We start from the raw sequence: 25,898 nt of genomic DNA on the forward strand, positions 1-25,898 counted from the left end.
CGTCCAGTGGATGTCAAAATAATCACTTCATCTGAAGGTCGTCGATTCACACATGGTACATTCGACACATGGTGTGAATCGACGACCTTCAGATGAAGTGATTATTTTGACATCCACTGGACGCCTGATGATGACTTCTATATGAAGTCGAAACTAGTTGCGTGACGAAAAATTGCGACTATTGGATTACTAGAAGCAGGTATTTAAACCAATTTATATATTCAACGTAATCCGGAGGCTAACATCAAAAAATCTTTTTCTATCTACAGTAGTCCTAAACCCTTTGTATAGATTGGTATTTTGACCTATAGATTTTGTATGCTGTAACTTTTTCAAACGATAGTATTGTTGAGACTGTTGTTGTAAATTCAGAGCTAGCCATGCATGGGGAAGAATTATATGTCTTATAGATTCTGTTTACTGCATGGTGTTCATGGAATAGAGTACAGCTGTACAGCTTGTCATTTTAACGCTATGGATATAAGTAGGTCAAAAGGAAGAGTACCTCAGCCAAAAAATCTAATCTACAATTTTTTGTAACTATACAGACACCAACAAAGAGAATAAGCAGGAGGAGCATATTTATTGCATGACTTGTAGATGGTATTATTCAGTTACTACAACAAACTGCATTTTAGGGTTGTTTAGGAAAGAGTATAATCTTTGGATGAAACCATAAATACCTGGAATACTACATTGACTACTACTACACTATTATTTGTTTCTGTAAAATGCATTTGCTGAAACTAAACAGGACATTTGTTAACAACAACTGCTGTTAAGTTTGTACAATTGTTAAGTTCACTTTTGCAAAAATTAGAAATGACCGTAGACAATCGAGAACCTTTATTTCACTATCAACAACAAAAAGATTCTGGTCCCTGCTAAGACAGATAACAATGCCAGTGTGCATCAAGGGTTACGCCGGTTACACATTGGGCGGTTTTTGCCGAGGCGGTAATTTCGCCGTCGCCGCCGTTCGAGCAGTAGTCTATAGACTTAAATGGAAGCTTACACACTGGGCGGCAGAAACGCCGCGCGGCCATATTGCCGTTAGCGGCAGCTGTGCAGCCGTCCACTGCCACTGCGGCTGTCGGTGTTTTTGCCGCTCTTGTCTACGCAGTGGCGTACGTGACCAAATGGGCGTTTACACATTTGGCGGTTGTCTACCGTCGCCGCTGATGAGTCGTCTTTCCCAGTTGCTCCAAGTCAGAGGTCTTTGAAAATCTGCCTTTTAATTTGTGTCTTTTTGTTAAGTTTGTAAGTTGTTTATAACATGTATTTATTGTTTTAAGTGTTTGTGGTTGACGAGTGTGAGAAAATGAGTAAGTTTATAGACAATGAGTTGTTAATATAATTTGTAGAACAGAGGCCAGTTTTGTGGGACAAAACCCTCCTCGACATATTTAAGGATTGAGATGCAACAAGGAATGCGTGGAAGGAAGTGTGTATGGAGATTAGGGGAAATTAGAAAAAATGTGCAAAATACAATTTTCTGAACACTCATGAAACAGAGAAGTCACAACACATTAAGCGATGAAGAACTACAAGAATTGTTTTGGCTACCGATCATACGTGGTGGTAATTTTGCCGCTCGATGTTTGGCGGTATTTTTGCCGCTGAATGTATAAGCTCGACTTTTTTTCGAGGCGGCGACGGCAGTTTCGCCACCGCGGCAAAAACCGCCAAGTGTGTAACCAGCGTTACAGTACACCATCTTTTGACTCAACTAAAAATAAAATAAAGGCATAGAACATGGTTTAAGAAACAAAGAGTTGTCTTGTAACTTACATGTACATATCACCAGTACGGTCCTGAGTGTGTATTCAAACCTGGCTGGGCTGCTGCTCTGTTCCATCATGTTCTTAAGGTATGTTGTACACAGAATCTCAATAGCCACATAGAACTGCAGCGAGTAGGTGAGGAAAATGGACAGTGAAAAGGTCAGCTTTACCACCTGAGCTAGTCTGTAATGAGATCGGAAAGTTTAAGGAAAGAAAAAGTTTAGTTAAGTAAAATATTCAGGGAAATGCTACAATTTTTTCTACAAGATTAGAAAAATGATTTTCATAACAGAAATCCAAGAAAATCACCACCCGTACTGTGAGGTCTGCAAGATTAATTCCCTGAAAATGTCCACTGTCCAAGAATAATGTTCAAGAGTTTAATCTCCGAACACTTTAACATTTTGGTTCTGTCCTAAATGGTTGATCTTTAGTTGGGACGTCCGACCAGTCTGTATGATAGGGGGAGCGAGCTGGTCTAGTGGTTAGACCGCCGGACTCCGGTTCCAGGGGTGCCGGGTTCAAATCCTGCCAAATCACCAATGGATTTTATCTGATAATGCTGCAACCCCTAGGTCTAGCCTGAAGTAATGTCAAAAACAATTCTGGGCTCGTGCCTAGCGTCCTAGGAAACTTGTCTCCTGACCAAGGGCTCTAAACCATTGATCAGTCCACAAGGTAGATGGACAATAACGAGACAGGTTCCATTTTACAGACTCTAATTTACTGGTGTGATAGCATAACAAAGGTGAAAACCCATCATTTCAATGATCTTGTGATTTATTTTCATCACAGGTTCAAGATTTTATAATTTTGTTACAACTACTTTATAAAATAAATCCATAGTGACTTTACATACTGGACAGAAAATATCAATTGATCATCCTGTGTAAGCTTTAAGCTCTAAGCGCTGGGTTACACAACTTACAGTTCATCTTGAGGAATATTCAGTGAAATGCTACCCTCGACATTTTCTCCGTACTTGACGTAACCAAAGAATCCCAAGCAAGTGTAGATTATGATGACAATGGTCATTGATATGTTCAAAACCCCGACAGGTTTACCAAATGATGTAGGAGTCTTCATGTTCCTTTCCACTGAAACCACCTGAAAATGGAACAATGAAATAAAATGTTGAAATTTTATCTTAACCCATTGACGACAAATCAGGAGTGTAGCACTGCACTCACAGCAGTTCATTGTGCAATAGTAGTACTGCTAAACCCAATGACCTTCAAGCAGTACGTCAAATCTAACCTAAACATAAGTGTCGTGATGTGCTTATAGTGGAAATCGACTTGTGCAATCAACAGTAGCATATGTTAACTCAGTTGGCCAAGGCGTTGCACTGACGAGGAGTGTAGTGTTGAGGTGATTCTACATGCACGGTATGCAATCCATATTGCGCTCTCTAAATGTGTGACTAAGCCAAAATAGAAGGCCCACCCTAAATAATTAGAGTCCAGATTGGGTAGAAGTGTATGGCATTAGTGAGCTTAAGGATTGAACACAACCCCTGTTTTACCTGGGATTGGATTGTGTACACTAGTTTGTTAAGTTTAGGTAAATATTTACAAGAATACAAATCCCAAATTTCAAAGTTTTAGTTTTCCACTTTTAGCTTAAGAAAATTTGTCTAAAATCTTCTTAGAAAATTAATATTTAACCTGCATATGAAATAGTGTACTCACAACGCCGGTTGCCGACAGGGCGAAGAGAGTGGTTGTGAAGAAGCGCACAAACCCTGCGGGAGTTCCTACGTAAGGAACACTATCTACAGGAGGCAGGTCTCTCAGGATGAAGATCATGATGGTCGCCAGACTCAGATACATGAGCAGGTTGGCAGCCTGAGAAAACGGAGCCAACAGCTTGAGGTTGCGGATGTAACAGGTGATGATCAGTGGTACCAATATCACACACATCAGCACTCGCAGGTCTACCACCACAAACTGATTGATCACCTATAAAAATTAGATTGTCTAGAATGTATTTAACTGTTCTTGTTTAACCTGGAAAACACCAGAGTGGTGTAGTGTAGTGGGAACCCAAGGGAACGGCGGTCCAACTCCTGACTATCCCACTGGGAAACACATAATTTTTCATTTATCAACACATTTGAAAGTTTTTTTAAAGCAAATTGATACTGTTTATATAGGGCAGTTAATGTGCAAAATAGAGGAAGTTTTCAATATGAGAGTGATCTAGGCAGTTTATTCCAGTAATATTTTTACATAGATCCTCCTGAAAGCCTTTTCCCTAGGTTATGGAAAAATTTACAAATCTTGCAGTTATATTTTTAAATTGTAAATTATACCCACAAGTACAATAAACAGTACCTGATGCAAGTTCTGAGCTACAAAGACTATGTAGACACTACACATGCCAAGCTGGTAGAGGATGAGGAAAAAGTCCACCATTGGTCTGTAACATAGTGGAATATTATTAATGGGATAGTATATTTAATTTTTATCAATAATTATCTTTTTCTTTAAAAACTTGGCTCGGTTCTAGACTTTTTGTTAAATAAATTACTTGTCATTTGGATTGTATTTTAATAGAATCGGTCATTTAAAAAAATTACAATTCCCTTTCCTAAATTTCCAGAAGCCGAATAAAACTGCATAATCGGTTGCATTTATTTTACTCATAAGGAAAATTACAAAACGTAAGACTCTTGCAGCGTTAAGTTTTAAATTTTTTGTGATCAGACACCTCACAAAACTCACATGGGTCCGGGGTCCAACCCTTCTGATCGATTAGATTTATAATTATTATACTTTTGTCTAAAACATTGTTTGTGTATCTATTCAGAAGGTCTACATTTAACATCTTTAAACTTAAATGCTTAACTAATTTTAAAGTAGATAGTTTATAAAATGAAATCAAATACTTTAATACTTTTCAATGAAATGGCGACCATACATACAAAGTAGGTATTTTAAGCCAAGTATGAATGGAGATGAGTGTAAGATGAGTGGCGCGATCTTGTAGTCATGTTAGTGACTAAGGCCGACATATTCCTTAGACACAGCTGTTAATTAATAGCCCATACAGCTAATGGCAACTAAGGGACCTACAGTTTATAGTGGAATCCAAACCACATTTCTGCCTTGGCATATACAAATTGGTTTAATTATCAGGATAGTACTGCGGATAGTTGTAGTACTCACTCGTGCGGATGTTAATCCACACCAGGGAGCATCGCATCATAAATATTAAAGTTTCATCTTTGAAATAATTATTACATTTGTAAATGGGCCAGGTGGGCCCTGATGGCCTGGGGGCGCAAAAGGTTTTAGGTTTATTTGTGGGGGCAAGGAAACGAAAAATACCCCACAAGGAACGTGGAGGGGGCATAACTATTTCTCAGGCCCATATTTCATCACATACGAACTTACAAACGATACGGTATAGGGTAAAGAAAGACTTGTTTGAACGTAACCTTTTATACTGTTCAATACTGTTACTGTTCAATGAAATGGCGACCATACATACAAAGTAGGTATTTTAAGCCAAGTATGAATGGAGATGAGTGTAAGATGAGTGGCGCGATCTTGTAGTCATGTTAGTGACTAAGGCCGACATATTCCTTAGACACAGCTGTTAATTAATAGCCCATACAGCTAATGGCAACTAAGGGACCTACAGTTTATAGTGGAATCCAAACCACATTTCTGCCTTGGCATATACAAATTGGTTTAATTATCAGGATAGTACTGCGGATAGTTGTAGTACTCACTCGTGCGGATGTTAATCCACACCAGGGAGCATCGCATCATAAATATTAAAGTTTCATCTTTTAAATAATTATTACATTTGTAAATGGGCCAGGTGGGCCCTGATGGCCTGGGGGCGCAAAAGGTTTTAGGTTTATTTGTGGGGGCAAGGAAACGAAAAATACCCCACAAGGAACGTGGAGGGGGCATAACTATTTCTCAGGCCCATATTTCATCACATACGAACTTACAAACGATACGGTATAGGGTAAAGAAAGACTTGTTTGAACGTAACCTTTTATACTGTTCAATACTGTTACTGTTCAATGAAATGGCGACCATCCCTAGTGAAAAAAATCCAGTTACTGGCCAGGTTCTGGCCCAGGTTCCAGAATTGGCAGGAACCTGGGCCAGAACCAGAACCTGGCCAGTACTGTTCCAGAACCTGGCCAGTACTGTTCCAGAACCTGGCCAGTACTGTTCCAGAACCTGGTCAGTACTGTTCCAGAACCTGGCCAGTACTGTTCCAGAACCTGGCCAGTACTGTTCCAGAACCTGGCCAGTACTGTTCCAGAACCTGGCCAGTACTGTTCCAGAACCTGGCCAGTACTGGTTCAGAACCTGGTCAGTACTGTTCCAGAACCTGGCCAGTAACTGTTCCAGAACCTGGCCAGTACTGGTCCAGAACCTGGCCAGTACTGGTCCAGAACCTGGCCAGTACTATTCCAGAACCTGGCCAGTACTGGTCCAGAACCTGGCCAGTAACTGTTCCAGAACCTGGCCAGTACTGGTTCAGAACCTGGCCAGTACTGGTTCAGAACCTGGCCAGTAGGCCTACTGTTCCAGAATGTATTGGTTGTTTGAGCTTGCGAAGACGACCCACTTTTACATGAGAATGATGTGAAAAAACATAATTGTGTTAGTATTTTATCACGTCTTTCACATTTTCTCAAATTAAAATACAGTAACGTTTTTGTATCCATAGTTTTTTGTATTTTACGTGAATAACTCGTTAAAAATATTTACCTTTTTACATGAGGGAAAGGAATTTATCGACGGGTTTTCCAAAAAATTAAATTTGTACGCTGATATTTTTACATTATTGGTACATGACGATTGTTTGTTATTTCCATTTATATAACTCTTTTGTAGAAAATGATTGTAAAGGGTCACACTCTTGACTTACACTTTCCAATCAGACAAATACTGCCATTATCTTATCACAATTTCCACTCTTTTCTACTTACTGAAATCAATGGCAAGACTCATTAATTTTATATAGGCCTAAACCATGGTTATTGATGAGCATGATTACTTCTTACTTAAATGGTTGAGGACCCTATAATTCTGCAGTTTATGTAAGATTAGGTACTCAATTACAATAGACACTGTTATACCTAATAAAAAAAAACTTTTTTGTTATTTCCGTGCTATTCAAACCGTCAAACAAAATGAAAATAACCAAATACATATCTAATATTACCATGAATGTATCTAATATTACATGTCTAATATTAACATGAATCTCAATCATACCTAATATCAGACAATTTTACGGATTGATACACAATTTTTAATTGAGGTTAATTAACTTTTTAAAATATAACAATATTGATTGTTAAATTAACTAATTTCTATTGAAACTGTTTGTAAAGATGGCTTTATGCCAGCATTTTATCGATTTTTTATGTAGGCCTATAAATCTTAGGCCTACCTTAGTGACAAAATCAAAAGACAATGCACAATTTAACACAGGATTATTAGGTCTACTAGCTCCTTTGTTGGTAAAAGAATTATTATTTGTGAATTTTCTTCTATTTTAGTCAGCAAGGTAATACTGCTGTTAAATTGATCATCCATTACAAAATATTTAATTTTGTTAATGTTTATCCATAGGTATTTGAAAAATTACCTCATTAGCAAATGTGTAGGCCTTAATCAATATTCAGCATTATACTCCAACATGTATGTATTTAAAAATATTACATTAGATCTTTGCACTTATAAATAATAATGAATTTTAAAGACATAAAGATTATCTAAAGATTGAGTCCATGAGCCATTTATGGGATGCAGTCTTCGTCCTCCTCAGTCGTTTCTCCCTCCTCAGTCGTTTCTCTCCTGAAAAAAGTAACATTCTATTATTAACATTGAATATATTCAACTGGTGTTGGATGTAAATTTTTAAGAGATGACTCATGAACAGATTTCTTATTCTAAAGCAGAATCAGAACACCTGGCTTCTTTCAATTTACTGAGCCCTTTTTTGCCATTAACTCCTTAAACATATCATTTTGCTTTGGTTGAGAAAATGTTGCAGTTTCCAATAAAAAAAAGTGTTGGTTTTAATTTGTTTGTCTATAGGCCTACCTATTAGTTTTGATATCTTAGAGAGATAGGCTATGTGCAAATAAATCAAGCATCAACTCTGTAAGGCAAATGAAACATTAGGCTAAGTTTTTACATTTTGCTTTGATGGTGACTGACATCATCTATTAATCAATCATTAGGTATCAAATTACCTTCCTTCCTACTTGCTAACAATTCGATTTCATGACGGTCTTAGCCAATCTTTTATCACCGTCTCGATGTTTCTTTTTCTTTGGCCTCTGGAAACTGGTTGAAAAACAGCTTCTGTAAGAAATAACAAGAAGTTTGCTATTATTAATAGTAAGTAGGCTATGTAGCACTAGTAACGTGTCAAAATCTAATCTCAAAACCACCAAAACTTTGAAAAAGGTTTCAGCTTGAAAAGGTTCCATCAGCGAGTTTCTAGATTCAAAACTTTAAATGGGGAAGACAGACAAAAAGAAATTAAACCTTTGACAAGAACTTCATGCACACTTTTTTAACTTTATTTTTTTGCAATCTCGTGTAACGGTGATTTGCCGTTGGGAATAAATAAAATTGATTGAATCAAAATCAGCTTAATATATTTCTCAATGCTGTAAAAGGGCCTAAAAATCAACCATAATAAAGTTTTCCCAGATCTACTCATGCTTAAATAGGGTACAGTTCACAAAACTCGGCATGGTGCAATAAGGTGCTTCGACAAGCATAACCCACGCACATAAAATGTGCCGCAGCCGATTCCCATTCAATTATCACAAATTTCAAAAGTATGGATACAATAACCAAGCTATGTAGGCTACATACATTTATTAACAACATAAAATTTGTTCTAGCCTAACTTACTTTCAGTTAAGAAGTAAACAGGCCTAGAAAAATCCATACCGCTTAAGAAACGTAACAGATTTTGACGCAAATTGGTTAGCTAGAACTTAACTTATATTTACTTATACTTAACTTAACCTAGGATATGTAAAATGTCGCAAAGTTCAGGTAAATTAGAACAAACTGGCTGTCACTGTCAATACCGTATGAATAAATTATTGGTAAGTTATCAGTCGAGAAATGTTACTGATAAGTTAACTTAATTATAACATAAAATAGGCCTCATCCATAGTGTGACAGTAAGGGTCAATGTCACATAATGGGTGATTTTGAAGTCCTTTGGGCACAAATGCAAGATAAAAATATTATTTTAAGTAATAATGTGTTGTTATTATTATCCAACCCCTTACCTTTCCAGCAAACATAGTTTTAGATCCTAATCATAATTTATTCAATAAGAAAAATAAGACTGTTTATCATAATTTGCCAGTCGTTCACTGTCCCCAGCCTAATGCCGTAATGTTCACTCAAATAATAAATACTTCATAACCTCACAATTTTGCAATATAATGGAACTATAAACATCGGGAGATCGTCTGCTATCAAAAACAAGCAGTATTAAAATTCTAAATACGATGGGGACTTTTTTTTTAATTGTCTAAAGACAGTCCCCAAGGTACAGCATGTCAAAGACGTTTCGACAAAATGGGTTCTAGAAGTAACGGGGCGATGCGTAATTTGGCAGCAAAACACATTCTAGTGCTTGTGATGAGTTTGCGCAGTAGCCACAGCTAAACAATTTTGTGAATTTTAAGAAGATTTTTAGAAATGAACTGATAAACAGATAAGAAATGCATAGTACCTTAATTAAGATTCAAGTCGTTCACTTTAATAACTCACAAACTTTGCAACTTACAATAAAAAGGATTGCATATTCTGACAATGTCTCTAGGCCTAGAACCTAACCTCAAATTGGATGTCAACGCAGTAAATGTAGCTTTTCATAGACTAGATTTTAGATCAGATTTGCCAGTCGTTCACGCTCCAGTTGTTCACGTGAACGATGTTGAATATCGTGAACGATTGGCACAATACTGGCTGTACTTTAAATGTCGTTGCTCTTTTACAACTATAAGGTTTAGGGTATAATATTTTATGGTAGTCGTTCCTTCATTATAACATCAAATTCTAAACAAAATGAATCTTTCACAAATGACCAAAGAATGTTAGGCTATGTTTGTAATTTCATAAAAAAAAGATTTCATTAAAATATTGTTGAAACATTACATTTGGGTTTACATTTCTTCTAATTAATATCCATTTCTCGATGTGTTTTTCAGTAACTTACTCCAGTTATACATTGTTCAATGCCATCAATGCCAGTAGTTCACGGTCAGCGCCAGTAGTTCACGGTCAACGCCAGTAGTTCACGCTTACCAAAACACATATATTTCACTAACTGCTTATCCTATATTATGATGTTTATGTGTTTTCTGATACATGCCATACCGGCAATCATATTTCAGTACAAACAACAATTTACTGCAATTCACTGTTGAAATATTTGTCATTCATACTAAAGTTTCGTCTGCAAAGTAGAGCCAATTCATTTTAGGTTAGCTCAAATTGTTAAAATTTCCTCAAATTGAACGAAATTAAATATTTTGGATTCGTTTATTTGAATTTTGAGGGGTATAAGTAACATTTATGATGACATTTTTAATTTAATATCATTTTTACTATTTTATTTTTGCAAATTCATCAGCGTGACCGACTGGCATTTTTTGTGTGACCTTCAAGCTAAAAATAGAGTTATAAATTAAGGTATACAAAATTCAGCTCTGCTGATTAGTATACATTATTCCTTGGTAAATACTGATTGTAATAGGCTAGTAGTATATCGATTTTAAAAGTAAAAAAAAAATTTTTTGACTTTCCTGAAAATTCATCATTATGTGACATTGAGGAGTAAATAACAAATTAAGTTATTCTAGGAATTGGTCAAACAAATACGTTAGATAGGAGTACATTTTCGGTTTGTTGGAAGTTATTTTTGGTTAGCTAATGCTTTCTAGCCTAAGTTTAATTTACTGCGCTTGGCTCGATTTTATTTTCATCCTACCCTACCTAGCAGTACCGGTAGCCTATTTTTAACTTATGCCTAAGGAATTTATTTTATGAAATCAACTATCCTTTAAGGGTGTAAGAATTATTTAGGTGTAGGGCCTAACAATTGAATTTAAGATATTTAACTTGTAACCTAACTTTTAATCTAGGCTTTGACTAACTTAAGGCTGACTGCATAGGTTTAAGAAAATGATTGTAGTAGGCTAAGTTAGGTATATTCCTATATAGGTTATTAAAAGTTGCAGATTTGAAACTGTGGCCAATGATTCACCTAAGTAAGGTTAAAAAGTGATATCGCATTAGGACATGCAGTAAAACGTTAGGACTCCGTTCAAGTAAAAACCAAACTTTCAAAGAAAGCCCCATCAAGGCTATAGGCCTACTAACAAATGTACTAAGATTAAATCCAATGCAAATTTGTTAGGTAGTCTAAAAACTTATAACTGTAAGCCAAAGCCTGGCTAACTCATTTAGGTTAGTTTTCTATAAGTAACTTAACTTAACTACCGGTTTATAACTTAACCTAACTTTAATCAGTTTAAAGAAAGACTAGATGTTGCAGAATTTTTATCGAACCTAATTTTTGATGTGTAACTCACATTGAAACTTATTAACTAAAGTAGGCCTAATGTTATTTTGAATTCCTTACCTTGGTTTGGGAGACAGCCTCTTCAATAACGATATTCTTTGGTGAAAGAAAACTAAAAAAACTGAAGGTAAACTACCTAACAACAAAAATCTTAGGCTACTAATATAATATGGATACGATTATACACTATTACATTTTAATTTTAAATTGAAAGGACTAAGTTATACTTTTGCAAAGTCAAGAGGTTAGGCACAACAGCCAAGCAAAGATGGCGACGCCGATCTTTTGACAATTGACAGTTGGAGTTGGAACAGAAAAATGAAAAATCAGTCCCCTCCCCTCCTCTGCCACGGACTGCACTGGACCCTGTCATTAGCTCTCAGTCTGGCGCGAAAATTCTTTTAAATTTTAATCTTGCTCAATTTTTCAAAACAATAACAGAAGTTATTTTAATCAATCTTTTATTTTGGTTGTAGAGATAATTATTCTAGGACACATACTTGTCCTATGTATGGGTATGTGGTAGTACTGTAGTAACTTTAATATTTTACAGGAAAAAATCACAAAAGTTGCAAAAAATATAAACCCTAATTTTCACAACACTGAGAGGTTGCACCATTTAAATTTAAATTATAAAGACCAAAATATACTAATTTTGATCAATATAGGTTAAAAAAAACACAGTTTTCCTCTATTTATATAAAATAACATATAAGTTACAGTAGCTTTTTTTCAGAATTTAAAGGGCTCTAACATACTTGTTATTTATAAAAAAATTTTGGCCAATTTTTTAAAATAAGATTTTGCTATTATTTCATGGGTTTTTATGGAAAAATCACCATTAAAAACAAAATTTCAAAAAAGTTAAAACTTTGAAAACCCATGGTTTGGTACTTATTACTTGCTGAATTTCATCACAATCGGACAACACTTGTGGTCTGTAGCTCTGTACAGATTTGCTCATTATGATTATGTATAAATTAATCGTTATCAGTAATCTCCAATTTACCAAAGTGAATAACTTGTAAAAAAACAACAAACACATATAATTGAGTCTGAATTCTGGACCAGAGGCCATTATCAGCCAAGAACAATGCCAGTATCATCCAGTACCAGCAAAAACCTGGCCAGTATAAGAATCAGAATATAGTTTTATTGCCATAATAATACAAAAATGTACTGGGCATAAGTCACTAAAACTATCAAGTAAAACCAGACCCATTAAAATAAAGATACAAACTTCAATATCAGCCCAGTACTCGCCAGAACCTGGCCAGTATCAGCCCAGTACTCGCCAGAACCTGGCCAGTATCAGCCCAGTACCCTCCAGAACCTGTCCAGTATCATTCCAGAACCTGTCCAGTATCGCCCAGAACCTGGCCAGTATCGCCCAGAACCTGGCCAGTATCGCCCAGAACCTGGCCAGTATCGCCCAGAACCTGGCCAGTATCGCCCAGAACCTGGCCAGTCTCGCCCAGAACCTGGCCAGTACTTGTCAGTACTGTGGCAGAACTGGTCAGTTCTGTGACAGTACTGGCCAGAACCTGGACCAGAAAATTTTTTTCACTAGGGACATACAAAGTAGGTATTTTAAGCCAAGTATGAATGGAGATGAGTGTAAGATGAGTGGCGCGATCTTGTAGTCATGTTAGTGACTAAGGCCGACATATTCCTTAGACACAGCTGTTAATTAATAGCCAATACAGCTAATGGCAACTAAGGGACCTACAGTTTATAGTGGAATCCGAACCACATTTTTGCCTTGGCATATACAAATTGGTCTAATTATCAGGATAGTACTGCGGATAGTTGTAGTACTCACTCGTGCATAACTATTTCTCAGGCCCATATTGCATCACATACGAACTTATAACAATATAGGGTTAAGAAAGACTTGTTTGAACGTAATCTTTTATATATGTGTTAGATAAATTTTAGTTGTTCTGAAGCAATTAATTGATATGTACAAAATGTATTACATACCCAGATATAGTGGCAAAAGGCCTAAGTATCGGAGGTCCATGGTCCAGAGCTGCTTTCATGGACTCTGGGTAGCTCAGTATGGGAACTCTGAGCCACTTGCACATCTCATATTGTGATCGTATCTAAGGAAAAACATTACCATCATGTAGATTTATTGTTGTAACATTTAGAAGATTTTTTTATATTTTTATTATAGATCATCGTGTCAATTAGGAAGGATGTCATGTGGAAGACAAGAGGGAGAGGTTGCCAACAACAGAACCACACTAATAGACGCTATAGTTCGGCCGCTTAGAAAACGACCTGCGCGCTAATGCTAAACCAATGCTGGAGGAGGTCGCTTTCTAAGCGGCCGAACTATAGTACTGTATTAAACTAATCTAATCGATTGTCAATATGATTGTACAAAACAAAAGCAAAAGGTAGGGGAAGATTTTTGTGTGCATGCCCTTCCCACTTGCCACTCTAATTGAAACGATACTACTTAATCCAAATAGTCTCACATTTTTTTTTGTAAATGATTGATTTTACGCTGATGGAAGTTTTTGGAAGTCCATACGGACTTTACCAAGGACACCACATCCTCCCGATCAAGCTCCGTAAGGGACTACATGGAGGGTTTTATTTATTATTGTTATTCCTCTAGGTTCCAGCCCAGTAGTATTTTCCACATTACTTCAGGCTTTGTCTAGCAGAGGTTGCGGAATTATCACTTAGATAAAATCAATTGGTGATTGGTGGGATTTGAACCCAGGATTTCAAGAACGAAGTCCCTTGCTCTACCATTAGACCAGCTTGCTCCCCTACAGGGAGGATTAGAACCACTTGGAAATCATTTTCAGCTAAAATAAACAAAGTGTGCCAGTGTGTCATGATTTACCAGCATATGGAGGCAATATGTGACCAGTGCTCCAAGTACCACTGTGAGCACAGTCCCCACCATCAGACCAGAGTTGCTGAAAGCTTCAGGCATGGCAAGAATCCCTGTACCCATGCAGCCTTTCAGGAGAAGAATAATACTCTCATTGTCTCTGAAAAAATGTTTAGAGTTTACATTTTGCATGTAGTGTTAATTTGTTTCTGAAAATATTTTTTTACTAAAGTATAGTTGATTGCTGCAAAATGACTTGGTGTGGTAGAACTCCTTTTAGTGAATTTTCCATATAGGGAATAAGCTGTTACCGTAGGTCTCATAGTAATAGGGGTAGACCTAGACCCGGGACTGATTTACTTTTTCGTTTTAATACATTGCAATAAAATTGCAATAAAAAAACACTTAATATCTTTTCTGTTTCAACAAACTTAGAGACTAAAATAAAATGTTATTTAAATAGGAAATAAATATTTCAATTTTAAGCGAATATTGTAGTAGAAACCCAGCCAAGTAAATGGAAATTCCCTTAGTCTGCAGGTTTGCTGCGGCGGGGGTACTTTATGATTGAGAAGGATTCATTTTTCACATAATGTTCTTGTTATCATAAGAAGACTTAAAAAATTAATAAAACTATTAAAACTAACTTCTATAGTGGAGCGGGAATGTTTAAGATCGACATTCCAATCTGCTTTTTCCAATAGTCCTATATTAATACTTTATATTTTAGTCAGTAGCAATTAAATTATACCTAGTAGGTAGTTTTAAATACAGAGCAACTCCTTTACATCCTAAACATAATCATAAAAAAATATTTTCAAAAGTTCTAATACGGTACCAAATGTTTTTATAGTCTTTGGCCTCTGTTATTGAATTCACAAGACTCTAAAATCTAATACATGTAAAATTATTATATAAATCAATACAATTTAGGATTCAATCTTAGAACATATTCCTAAATAAAAACTATAAACAAGATATTTTCATAACAGTCTTTTCTGCCACTGTATTTTTAAAATTTTAAAACTTTAAGTAATAAGGTGTATAAGAATATAATTTACTGTAATACATATCAAAGTAGTATTAAATTTATGAAGGATGGGATTTTGTGAGTTTTTGGTGCCTGAGACAAGTATAAAATTTTGTTCCGATGAAAATATAGTCTGTTGGCATTTTCCGCTCATTTTACCTTGAACCTAGATAAATATATGGAAAATATATGGAATGGTATACCTAGATATTTTTTATGGTGAATTATTAATTGTTTTGTTTTAGATAACCAAATTGTAGGCAAAATTACTTACGTTGTTGGGTTTTTAAGCACTCGGTGATCATGGGGGTTGTATGGTGTCTGTGGGTTTTTCGTATCGCCTGCCAAATCCATTGAAAATTCTTCTTTCCCTTCCTTTTTATGGTTTTCATCTTGCCTAGAAATTTCATTTTCATTTGATGTGGTATTAACAACTTTGTACTCATAACGACATTTATCAATTTTACATAGCGTGTTATTCATTCCAAAATAAAAAAGAAATTACTTTTTTAATTGAACACTCAGGTGTTGATATTGTAAAAATACTGTACTGGATGTGTATAAAAATGCAATATTCACTCATACTTATCTTAATCTAAATCTCTTTAATCCCTCACTTCACATCTGCAAGTTTTTTGTTGTCTAAAGTTCCAATTCCTATGCGCCGACTGATACGACTGTAGCCGAGCCATACGGGAGACGCTCAATTTAATTCTTATGCTGTGACTCCTGCGACTAGTGACTAGGATAAGCTAGGAACAAGCACAGTTGGCAGCGAATATATTACTTAGGGAAGAGGAAGAAAAGGAAATATTAATGTGCATGGTAAAAAAAATTAACAACCTTATCCATTGTTCATGGAACGGCAAAAATACAGGTTTCAGCATTCTCCTTTTAAGTATTGGGGGTGCTTGGGGTTGAAAACGGATGGGTGGTGACGAACTAGTTCAATCAACTTTGAATCATCCATGAAGGCACACACTACAAACCCCGTATGTATAAACTACAAATTTATTATGGCCGCGCGGCTGTAGTGGCTCCAATCGAGCGGCTGTAGCTGTAGACTCACCATAGGAATGGGTCGCATTTACAGTAGAACCTCGATAACAAGACTCTCATGAGGATTATTAAGACTTGTTATCAAGGTTGACTTCTTATTGAGGTTTACAGTGTAACACGTGATTAGGAGTAAAATAATTTCAAGGGGACCGATTTGAAAATTGCACTTGTTATCAAGGGTGACTTATTATCGAGGGTCTTCTTATCAAGGTTCCACATACTTTGCAAAGAAGCAGTCAATTTTACAGCCGCGCGACTGTAGTCGTATCAGTCACAGCATAGGAATAATTGGATCTTTGTGGATAAGTGATGATTTATATTTACTATATAACAAAAGACTAGCTCTAGCTGTTATGTACATTTTTTTCAAGGATAGCAGTTGACTTGGAATGTTAAGTTAGTTCTTGCCCATGTAAAGAACTACCCGAGTTGTTTATATCATTGTTCTTGCCGCTGGCATGACCGGAAGTAGACTGAAGTGAAGTGTGGCCGCCAGCGATATAAACAACTCATGGATCGCTGCCTCAGTGTTGGCCGCGCGGTCGAGCTTCCCCCACCATCTACTGGCAGAAGCCGGCGCAGCCCATACATTCACCATTATAAAACACACTTTTTAATTACTGCTCTGTTGAAATTTATAGGGATAAAATATTGCTAACGCTTGTCAAACTCTTTTGAATAGTTAAACATGTTGTATGTTTTGTTTCTTGCAGAAAATAGCCCATCTGAATTCTTTAAAACTACAAATTCACTAAACCTGTTTTGTAGATGTTTTTAGACAACTGATATTGCTAGATCCAAATTGTACATGGTAAAATTATAAGTGATTACAAAGGAGAAATATAAAGTACAATATTTAGGCTATAATTGAAATTATATTTTAATAATCGAAAAGAATAGTACATAAACATTTAGAATAATTTTGCTAAGTTTTTGCCGCAGTGGTTACGTTATGTTTGACGTAAACGCGATATTTTTTTCTTTCAATGTTTAATGACAATGTATTTTGCAAAATAGGTCATAAAAAAGAAAAAAGTATCCCTATCACGTTAATGTCAAGCATAGATTTGCAATAAAAAACTGGGCAAATGTCATAGGGTTTTTAAGAGTTCAAATGTGTTATTTTCTGCAAGAAAAGAAGAAGACATATAAAGTTTAGAATAGTAAAAACAAAAAGTGTTTGGCATGCATTAGTAATATTTTATATCTATATATTTATTTAAACAGAGCAGCAACTTAAAAAGGTGCGTTTTACAATGGTGAGTGTATGGCCTGCGTCGACTACTGCCAGTAGATGGTGGGATCTGATGTGATCTGTGAAGATTGGAAAGCTAGGCACGTTTCTTACAAATCTTACAAAGTTGGCTTGACATCTGAGAAACTTGATAATGCACTTGATCCTAACCTATGGCCTGAGGGGGCTCTGGTGAAGAAATTCAAGCCTAAATTTAATGGTGTTGGTCCCAGGACTGATAGTAGCGTTTTTTTAGAATAGACAATAAAAGTTCTAAGAAAACCGGTTTGACAGTTGCAGCCGAGAACCCGCTAACTAACCTCGGACATTCTACGGGCCTAGTAAAAATGTTCAGTGTAAATGCTCAATCGCTTATGGACAAACTGAGTGAGGTGGAGTATATTTTAAGCAAAAATTACCAAATCTTCTGTGTATGCGAACATTGGTGTACTCCGGACACTATGGACTATGCCATTATACAGGGCTTTGTTTGTGCTACTACTTATTGTAGGTCTATTATCACCAAAGGTGGCGTGGCAATCTATGTTAGTAATGATTGTGACTATAAAGTGCTTAGCGTCAACAATTTTTCCAAAGAAAGGGATTTCGAGGTTGTTGCTGCTATTGTGACCTATGATAACTTTAAGTTCATTGTAATGTCTGTTTATAGAGTTCCAGATGGAAACCTCAATATATTTCTTGAGTCCTTGGAAAATATAATTGTATCCCTGTCAAAGTATAATCTACCTATTGTGATCTGTGGTGACATAAACATTGATGTATTGGTGGAAGGTATACCACAAAAATATTTGGATAACCTGCTCAGGTCAGTAGATTGCCACTATATTAACAAGGAACCTACTAGAGGGTTAAAATGTCTGGACAATGTGATCACTAACCTCCCTAGAGACAATATTCATGTTAATGTTTCCCTGCCTCCTCTCTCTGACCATGCTGGTTTGATTGTGGAGGTCATGTTTACCCAAGCAGGCACTGATAAAGAATTAGGCCTACACTCAAAAATTGACTCAAGACTATTTAACAAAGCAAATGTTGCTAACTTTGTTAAACACGTGTCTGCAATTGACTGGTCGTTTCTTAATAACGTATCTAATGGTAGGTCTTTTGAGTTATTCATGGAAAAGTTCCGTGAAAAACTAGATTTATGTATTCCCATCAAACCGGTAAAGAAAAATCCTCATGTAAAGCGCCGTGGAACTGGAAATGCTTGGTTCACAAATGACCTCCGTCAGCTTCGTGAAGAAACTTTAACATGTTACCATAATTTATTATGGGCGTCCAAGTACAACATCAATGTGGGATTCTTCAAGCAGACCTACATGGATGCTAGGAAGGACTATAAAGCAGCCATTAAAGATGCTAAACTTCACTTTAACGCCAAGTTTATCGAATCGTCCTCCAACAAATGTAAGACAGCCTGGTCCGTTATAAATTCAGCCAGGATTAGCTCCAGCAAGGCGGGCGTTGTACCCATAACTGCGGATGAATTCAACCATTACTTCATCTCATCTGTGGCGGATGTTCAGAAAACTGTCAATCTCAATCAACCTGCTTCTACTTACCTGCTCAACAATTTTGCTGTACCCGAGGTCACCTTCAGATGGAAGCCAGTGAGCTGTGATGATGTCGCAAAGTTGATACTAAACATGAAAAGTGGAAATTCCAAAGACATATATGGTATCAATAGTGATTTTGTAAAGGAAGTGGCCCACTGTATAGTGGCACCACTTACACATTGCATAAATGATTGCTTCACTAGTGGTGTCTACCCCTTGTGCCTGAAATCCTCAAAAACTGTACCAATCTACAAGAAAGGTGACACAAGTTCTCCAGGAAGCTACCGGCCGATCTCTGTGGTGCCTTGTTTTTCCAAAATTGTTGAATCAGCAATGAAACACCAGGTAAACGATTTTTTTGAGACAAATTTTTTGTTTTCCAAATTTCAGTTTGGTTTTCGGAGAGGGCTGTCTACTGTGGATGCAGTCGAGAGCCTTGTACAGAAGGTTGTAGATGGTTTTGAAAACCACTCACACACTTTAACAACTTTATGTGACCTTACCAAGGCTTTCGATTGCGTTCCGCATGAGATACTCCTCACGAAATTAAGGCATTATGGCATTGTTGGTGTGGAGCTTAGCCTATTTCAATCTTACTTAGAAAATCGCTCGCAGAGAGTTTTGTTCAATAATGCCCTCTCTGACGTAGCTCTGATCAAAAGTGGAGTACCGCAGGGTTCGGTACTGGGCCCATTCTTGTTCCTTGTACATGTAAATGATCTCTCTTCAAACATAGATGTAAACTCAGTTGTCTTTGCAGATGATACAACCTTTTTTTGTAGTGGTTCGAATGTAAATAGTCTTATATTGTTAATGAATAATGCTCTAAATGATGCTAACTCTTGGTTTGAAACAAATGGGTTGCTTTTGAATGACTCTAAAACTCAGAATATTTTATTCACTCTTGGTAAACCTGATCTTGAGCTTTTAGATGTGGAAAAAAATGTCAAACTTCTGGGAATCTGGCTTGATTCTTCTCTCTCTTGGTCTTCCCATATTGAATCCCTGTGTGTTAGGCTCAACAGGGTAATTAATCTGTTAAGAAAACTTAGAAATCTTGTACCTAAGCCATATCTGAAGATATCTTATTATGCTTTTTTTAATGGCATCTTGAGTTATGGTCTGTTATTGTGGGGAAATGGAGCAGATGTCAAAAAACTTCTTGTGCTACAGAAAAAGGCCGTTAGGATTGTAAGTGGTGCGCCCTTGGATGCACATTGCAGGCCTCTGTTTCAGTCTGAACAAATACTGACTATTGTAAATATGTATATATTTGTCTGCTTGGTACGAGTTAAAACAAAACTAGAGAGTTACACGTGTAGAAGCTCGGTGCACTTGCATGTGACCAGAAACAGTAATCTGCTAGATTTACCTTTTGTGAGACTATCCAAATCAAAAAAGTGGTTTAGTAATGTAGGAATATCAATGTTTAATAAACTTCCTAGCACAGCACGTAATGTTAGCATGAGTAGGTTTAAGCATGTTTTGCATGAGTGGCTTGCTCAAAGGCCCTTTTATAGCCTAGAGAGTTATTTTCAGGAGGATTTTAGTAGCATGTTATTTTGACATGCCAACAATTACTCAATGCCTGTAATTCTCTTATTTATTTGCATGTTGAGTATGACCATATGATCTGTATGAACAATTGTTGACCTTTTACTGTCTTGTTTCTGATAGGCTCGATGCTTGCATAGCTACATTTTTATTTTTTGATCTATTATGACTGCCCAGACAAATGTTTTGTCTATTCATGTTTTACCGGATCTAGTTTTATTTTCTTGGTTGAACTTGAACCTCATTTGTTGTTGACTTTGTCATATGCATGTACCTTGCAAATTACGGCAATAAAAAGTTTCTGATTTCTGATTTCTGATTTCTGGGGGTGCTAGACCGAAAACAGCGCCCGCAGTGCTACTGAAGCCTTGGTTTCTCTGAACCACGCTGCGTTATTGTGTGATCCGTGATTTGTGATACGTGGTAATCACGAGTGCGTGATAAAAAATTAGGGTGTTTTCTATGACTCCATCCTTGCAGCGCGCGATTATATCTTCAGCCATGGACAATATAGATGTCAGACTCGTTGCCGTAGCTTTGCTGCTGGAGGAAGAGGATAATGAAGAAAATTTACTAGTGAATTTAGTAAATGAAGACTCTTTGGCATGGAGGAAGAAGGGTGTTTTTGAATTCTGATTACCAGGCATTTAATTGAACAATGAAACAATGTTTAGGGAATTTTTTAGGCTTTCAAAACAGTTTTTTTTTAGTATGAGAATGAGTACTACGGTAATAGCTTATTCCCTATATGGGAAATTCGCTAAAAACCTATTTCACCATTTTCAAAGTTGTGCTTGACACTAGGCCTATTAATTGTAAACCATTCTTCTTGATTCCATTGTTCTTGTAGTTCTTTTGGGTGAAACAATATAGTACTGAAAGCTTTTCATAAAACTGGGCAGTAAAAACCTTGGATTTCATAGTTGCAGTTTCATTAACACCACAATTATCAGTCACCAACAATGAACTGATGGGAATTAACTACTGCGTGCCACGCAAAAAGTCTGGGATCTCAGACTTCAGTGCGTCGCGCCAAGGGATCACGCATTTCTAAATTGGCGGGAATCACAGAGAATTGCGCACGTGAAGTCAGAGAAAACACCCCCGCAGCAATAGCTGCGACAGACTTTTGCGTGATTACGTCATCGCGCATCCCGCATCCCGCAGTGACGCTGCGTGGTTAAAAGAAACCAAGCCTTGAGAGTGCAATCCAGTAGTTTTACATCGTTGGTGGCCGCCAAGTAGTCCCAGGATTGTCGTCTGTGCGTTATGAACAGCCGATATTGGTCAATCACAGTGGCGGAAGAGAATGTTTAAGATATACACATGGTATAATAATGTAGGTGAAGACGGATTCATTTATGCATTAGTTTTGACCATCGATAGCTGATGTTTCTCAATATCAAAGTTTTTCTTCCGGTGTTTTTTAAATCGAAGATATGTTCTTGTCAAACATAGATTTTTCTGGTCGACCATCTTAATATTGATGTTTTTCTGTAACTGAAATAAATACTATACTAAAGGTTTAAGGAAAATTTTAAATTTTATTTTTTGCTTTGTAATAGTGTTTGGCCTCGATAATCGATATCTAAAATATTGATATTTGATATTTTTAATATCGATATTTGTCCACCGATATTTTCTATCGATATTAGGTATGCCTATTGATATTTTTTTCTTTTTTAGCAACAAAAGTACTAAAATGATAGACTAAACATTTTTCAATTGTTTCAATTTATTTTAAAAATTTTGGTTGAATGAATAATGGTGATAACAAATTCAGTTTACAAAAAAAGTTTTAAGTTAATTCAACCAGTCTGTATAAGTTTAAGTTTTTGGTTTTGTTTGAAAATAATATGAAGCCGACACTAGACTAGACTAGAGGCAGAGGCAAAGTAGAGTGGACTAGGGCTAGACTAGTTGTTGGTTGTTGGTTTATGGTACATTTTATTGTATATTTTAGTATTATTATAGTACAGTAAACACAATTTTTCATTAATGTTTAATTTCTTTGTAATAAGCATAATATGTGGCAATTTTTTTGCTTGTCTTGCACCTTATTTGCTAAGCAACATATAACAGTACCTCTATAACATATAATGTACAAAACATGAGCCTCAACCCATTTTTGTTTGCAGTTTTATTGTATTATGACATTTATTAGCTGTTTTACAGGAGGAAATGTAATGGTATCAATAGTGTTGGTAAAATTAGTAATATCTTTTATTTAGGACCTCGATTCCAATCACTATTGTACTTTGTATTTATCTTGAACACAATAATTTAAGTGAATTAGAGTGATCAGTGAGGTGGTTTTGAAGAACCCCTTGGGGGTTCCAAAAATTGAAGAGATTGTGATTCTTCACAATCTTTTGCAATGATTATGATGTCTTTTGTCTCGTAAAGAAAGTAAATGGGGAAAAAATGTAAAAGGTATTATATTACTTGCACAACTAAAATACAGGTGAGAACTAAAATAGAAAATTAAAAAATATCTCAATCTTATGGACGCTAATATAATTAATGTGTTATGAATGTGACAGATAATATATAAAGTATCTTAAATAGTAGTAAGCTTTAATATTTCAAACAATAGCTTGATTTTGGTCAATAATTATAATAAGACTGAAGTAATAATTATGTAAAACGATCTCAACGCTATCTGTTGGCTTTGACAAAAACACGATCTGCACTACCGATAAAACGATCGCAACGCTATCTGTTGGCTTTGACAAAAACACGATCTGCACTACCGACAAAACAATCGCAACGCTGTCTTTTGGCTTTGACAAAATCAAGATCTGCATTATTAAAGCCGCTACAGGCTATAATTAGTGTCTGAACAACATTTAAACAATAATTTAACTCACAAATTCATATAAATCTTTAGCTACTGTTCTTTATCTGTATATATATATATTTTTTAAACATGTACATTGTTTTGGATTCCATAGAATAGAAAGGGGCACATAATACTAATAGGTTTAACTTGACGAGTCCAAACAAATTTAATTCAATTTGAAACTGTATAACTAGAGTATTTTCTTTCACGCTATAACGTAGATGGTTTAAATTCAAGTTGTAAAGCTGAATACCGGTTAAAAAAATAGTCAAAACTCACGTTAAAAAATTGAAATTAACACCTCAAAACATATTGTAAAATTTTGTACACAGACTAGGCGAAACCCGTCGAAGTCGACGGTTACTGTTGAGATTTCATACAAATCAAAACTACAAATAGATGATAAATCACTCCATTTTTTTACAGTTTGGGTTGTTCGTGATTCAGTTCAGCAGCGTGTTCTAGGCTAAAGCTGACTAGACTACAGTGACAGTCGTATGGCCGGGGCCACGCGTGGCGGATCGTCCGCGTGGCTTATGATCGCGCGATCATAAGCCGCGCGACGATGTCCCGGCCACACGGAGCGGATGAACCGCTTCCGGTTGAGGTTTCCCGGCCTACGTACTGTAAGATTAGAACATGGTTCACTCGTTCTCGTTGTAGTCATGAACGAAAAACTTGTGTTAGTTTGTGCATTAGAAGTGTGTGGTGAGCTAGAGCCTAAGGTTAACCGAAATCATTGGGTCCATCCTTTCATAACCGATAAACCATTTGTGTTCCAAATCTTTTACGAGCACATGCGAAACCATAGTTTGGAGTTTTTTGTTTACTATCGTATGTAGATACAGTAGTATCGTTTGACGAGCTACTTCAATTGCTTCGACCGCATATAGCTAAGGAAGATACACTCATGAGAAATGTACAACATGAAATACAACTTAAGAAATCCCACAGACATAGTTTGCCCTTAACAAGTTCTATTAATTTGTCCGTATCGAACATTTTACACCTATAAACCGAAACGCACAAGCACAAACTAAAAAAAAAAAAACTACAAATGCTTGAAAATGAGCTCCAACCGCGCGGACAATCCGTAACGTGTGGCCACTCTCATAAGACTACGTGTCACAGTGTGTCATCCCCTCCAACGCGGCTTATGATCGCGCGGACAATCCGCCCAGGCGGCTTAGGATCGCCCCGTGTGGACACTCTCATTTGATTCAATGTGTTGTCGGACCACGTGGATCATCCGCGCGGACCGTCCGCGCGGATGATCCACCTCGTGTGGCCCCGTCCTATCAGTCGCAGCATAGGAATTGGACTCTTTAATAATAAATATCAACAACATTTTGATCCTAGGGAATATCCAAATACAGTAAATCGTTTGTGTTGTTGTTTATACACTCGTAAACTTTCCTGGAGGATCATTTGTGTGTTTTTTTTATTTAAAACTAAACCCAAAATTAAACTGCGTAACACCATAGCTAAAACTGATAACTTATGATTTCTTTTTTTATTGCACATATCAAATGTAGAAAGAAAACCAACAATGAATTTTTTTTTTTTAATACGTACTAGTTAATGGAAGGGTACATACATTTTTAACATAATTTTGATACCTATAGAAGATTAGTGTATTTACTCTACAATAAAAACATATTTGTTTTAAGAAAATAAAACAATAGCCAACTAACTTACTGATTAAAACTTTACTTGTTTTTTTTTAATTGCCAAATAGTAGCCAACTACTCTAACTATACCGTTATAAATTATTAGCCAAAACAATCAACAACAATGCTTTTACTAACAATAAACATAAAGAAATATTTTGGTAAAGATGGCTCCAAGGCAGAGTTTTAAAAGAGTTTGCATTAAAAAGGTTTAATACCAAGCTTACCTTTTGTCAAAACATGATAGTTCACAAATAAACACATAAAGATATAGATTTTTCTTGTAGGATGTTCTACACTTAGATCAGAAGTTCTATTTCTATAGTTCTAGAATCAGGACATCCAACAAAACAAAGACTCTACTACCTTTGAAGAAGGAGCTAATAGCTCCAAAATTTCTTTGTATTTATTTGTTAATTTTTCATCTGTTTTACCCAGAAAGGTAAGCCTGGTATTAAACCTACCCACAAAAAATCCCTAACAATCATCAAGAGATCATAAACCTTTTTTTTGTACAAAAATTCAAGTTTGGTAAATTTGGAATAATCTATCTTTTACACAAAATCCATGTTAAAACCCTACTTAACTTATATTATTTTGTTTATAGTTTTGAATATTTATTCTGCACCACTGTAGGTTAAATATCAAACTTTTGTCTACCAAGGTTTTTGTGATAGTTCCTTTGGTA

The 25,898-nt window shown here is 36.1% G+C and overlaps 1 protein-coding gene and 1 long non-coding RNA gene across 2 annotated transcripts in view; both read right to left on the reverse strand.

The window, feature by feature from the left end:
* LOC128994981 (proton-coupled amino acid transporter-like protein CG1139) overlaps positions 1-25,898 on the reverse strand; it is a 29,279-nt gene that overhangs the window by 1,226 nt on the left and 2,155 nt on the right. The window contains exons 3-9 of the mRNA XM_054419843.1: positions 15,549-15,671; positions 14,254-14,404; positions 13,374-13,495; positions 4,121-4,205; positions 3,476-3,745; positions 2,713-2,891; positions 1,792-1,967 (exon numbers count right to left, since the gene is read on the reverse strand). Coding sequence (XP_054275818.1) covers positions 1,792-1,967; positions 2,713-2,891; positions 3,476-3,745; positions 4,121-4,205; positions 13,374-13,495; positions 14,254-14,404; positions 15,549-15,671 — 1,106 coding nt within the window. The remainder of the gene's footprint in view (positions 1-1,791; positions 1,968-2,712; positions 2,892-3,475; positions 3,746-4,120; positions 4,206-13,373; positions 13,496-14,253; positions 14,405-15,548; positions 15,672-25,898) is intronic.
* On the reverse strand, positions 7,183-12,954 carry LOC128994982 (uncharacterized). The gene is made up of 3 exons (XR_008490941.1): positions 11,451-12,954; positions 8,023-8,134; positions 7,183-7,621 (listed from the first exon to the last, which is right to left on the reverse strand). It is a non-coding gene; the product is annotated as an uncharacterized LOC128994982 (long non-coding RNA).

Source organism: Macrosteles quadrilineatus, unplaced genomic scaffold, assembly GCF_028750875.1.
Source record: "Macrosteles quadrilineatus isolate MER2022 unplaced genomic scaffold, UCM_ALF_1.0 Scaffold_5__1_contigs__length_97177068, whole genome shotgun sequence".
Lineage (NCBI taxonomy): Eukaryota > Metazoa > Arthropoda > Insecta > Hemiptera > Cicadellidae > Macrosteles > Macrosteles quadrilineatus.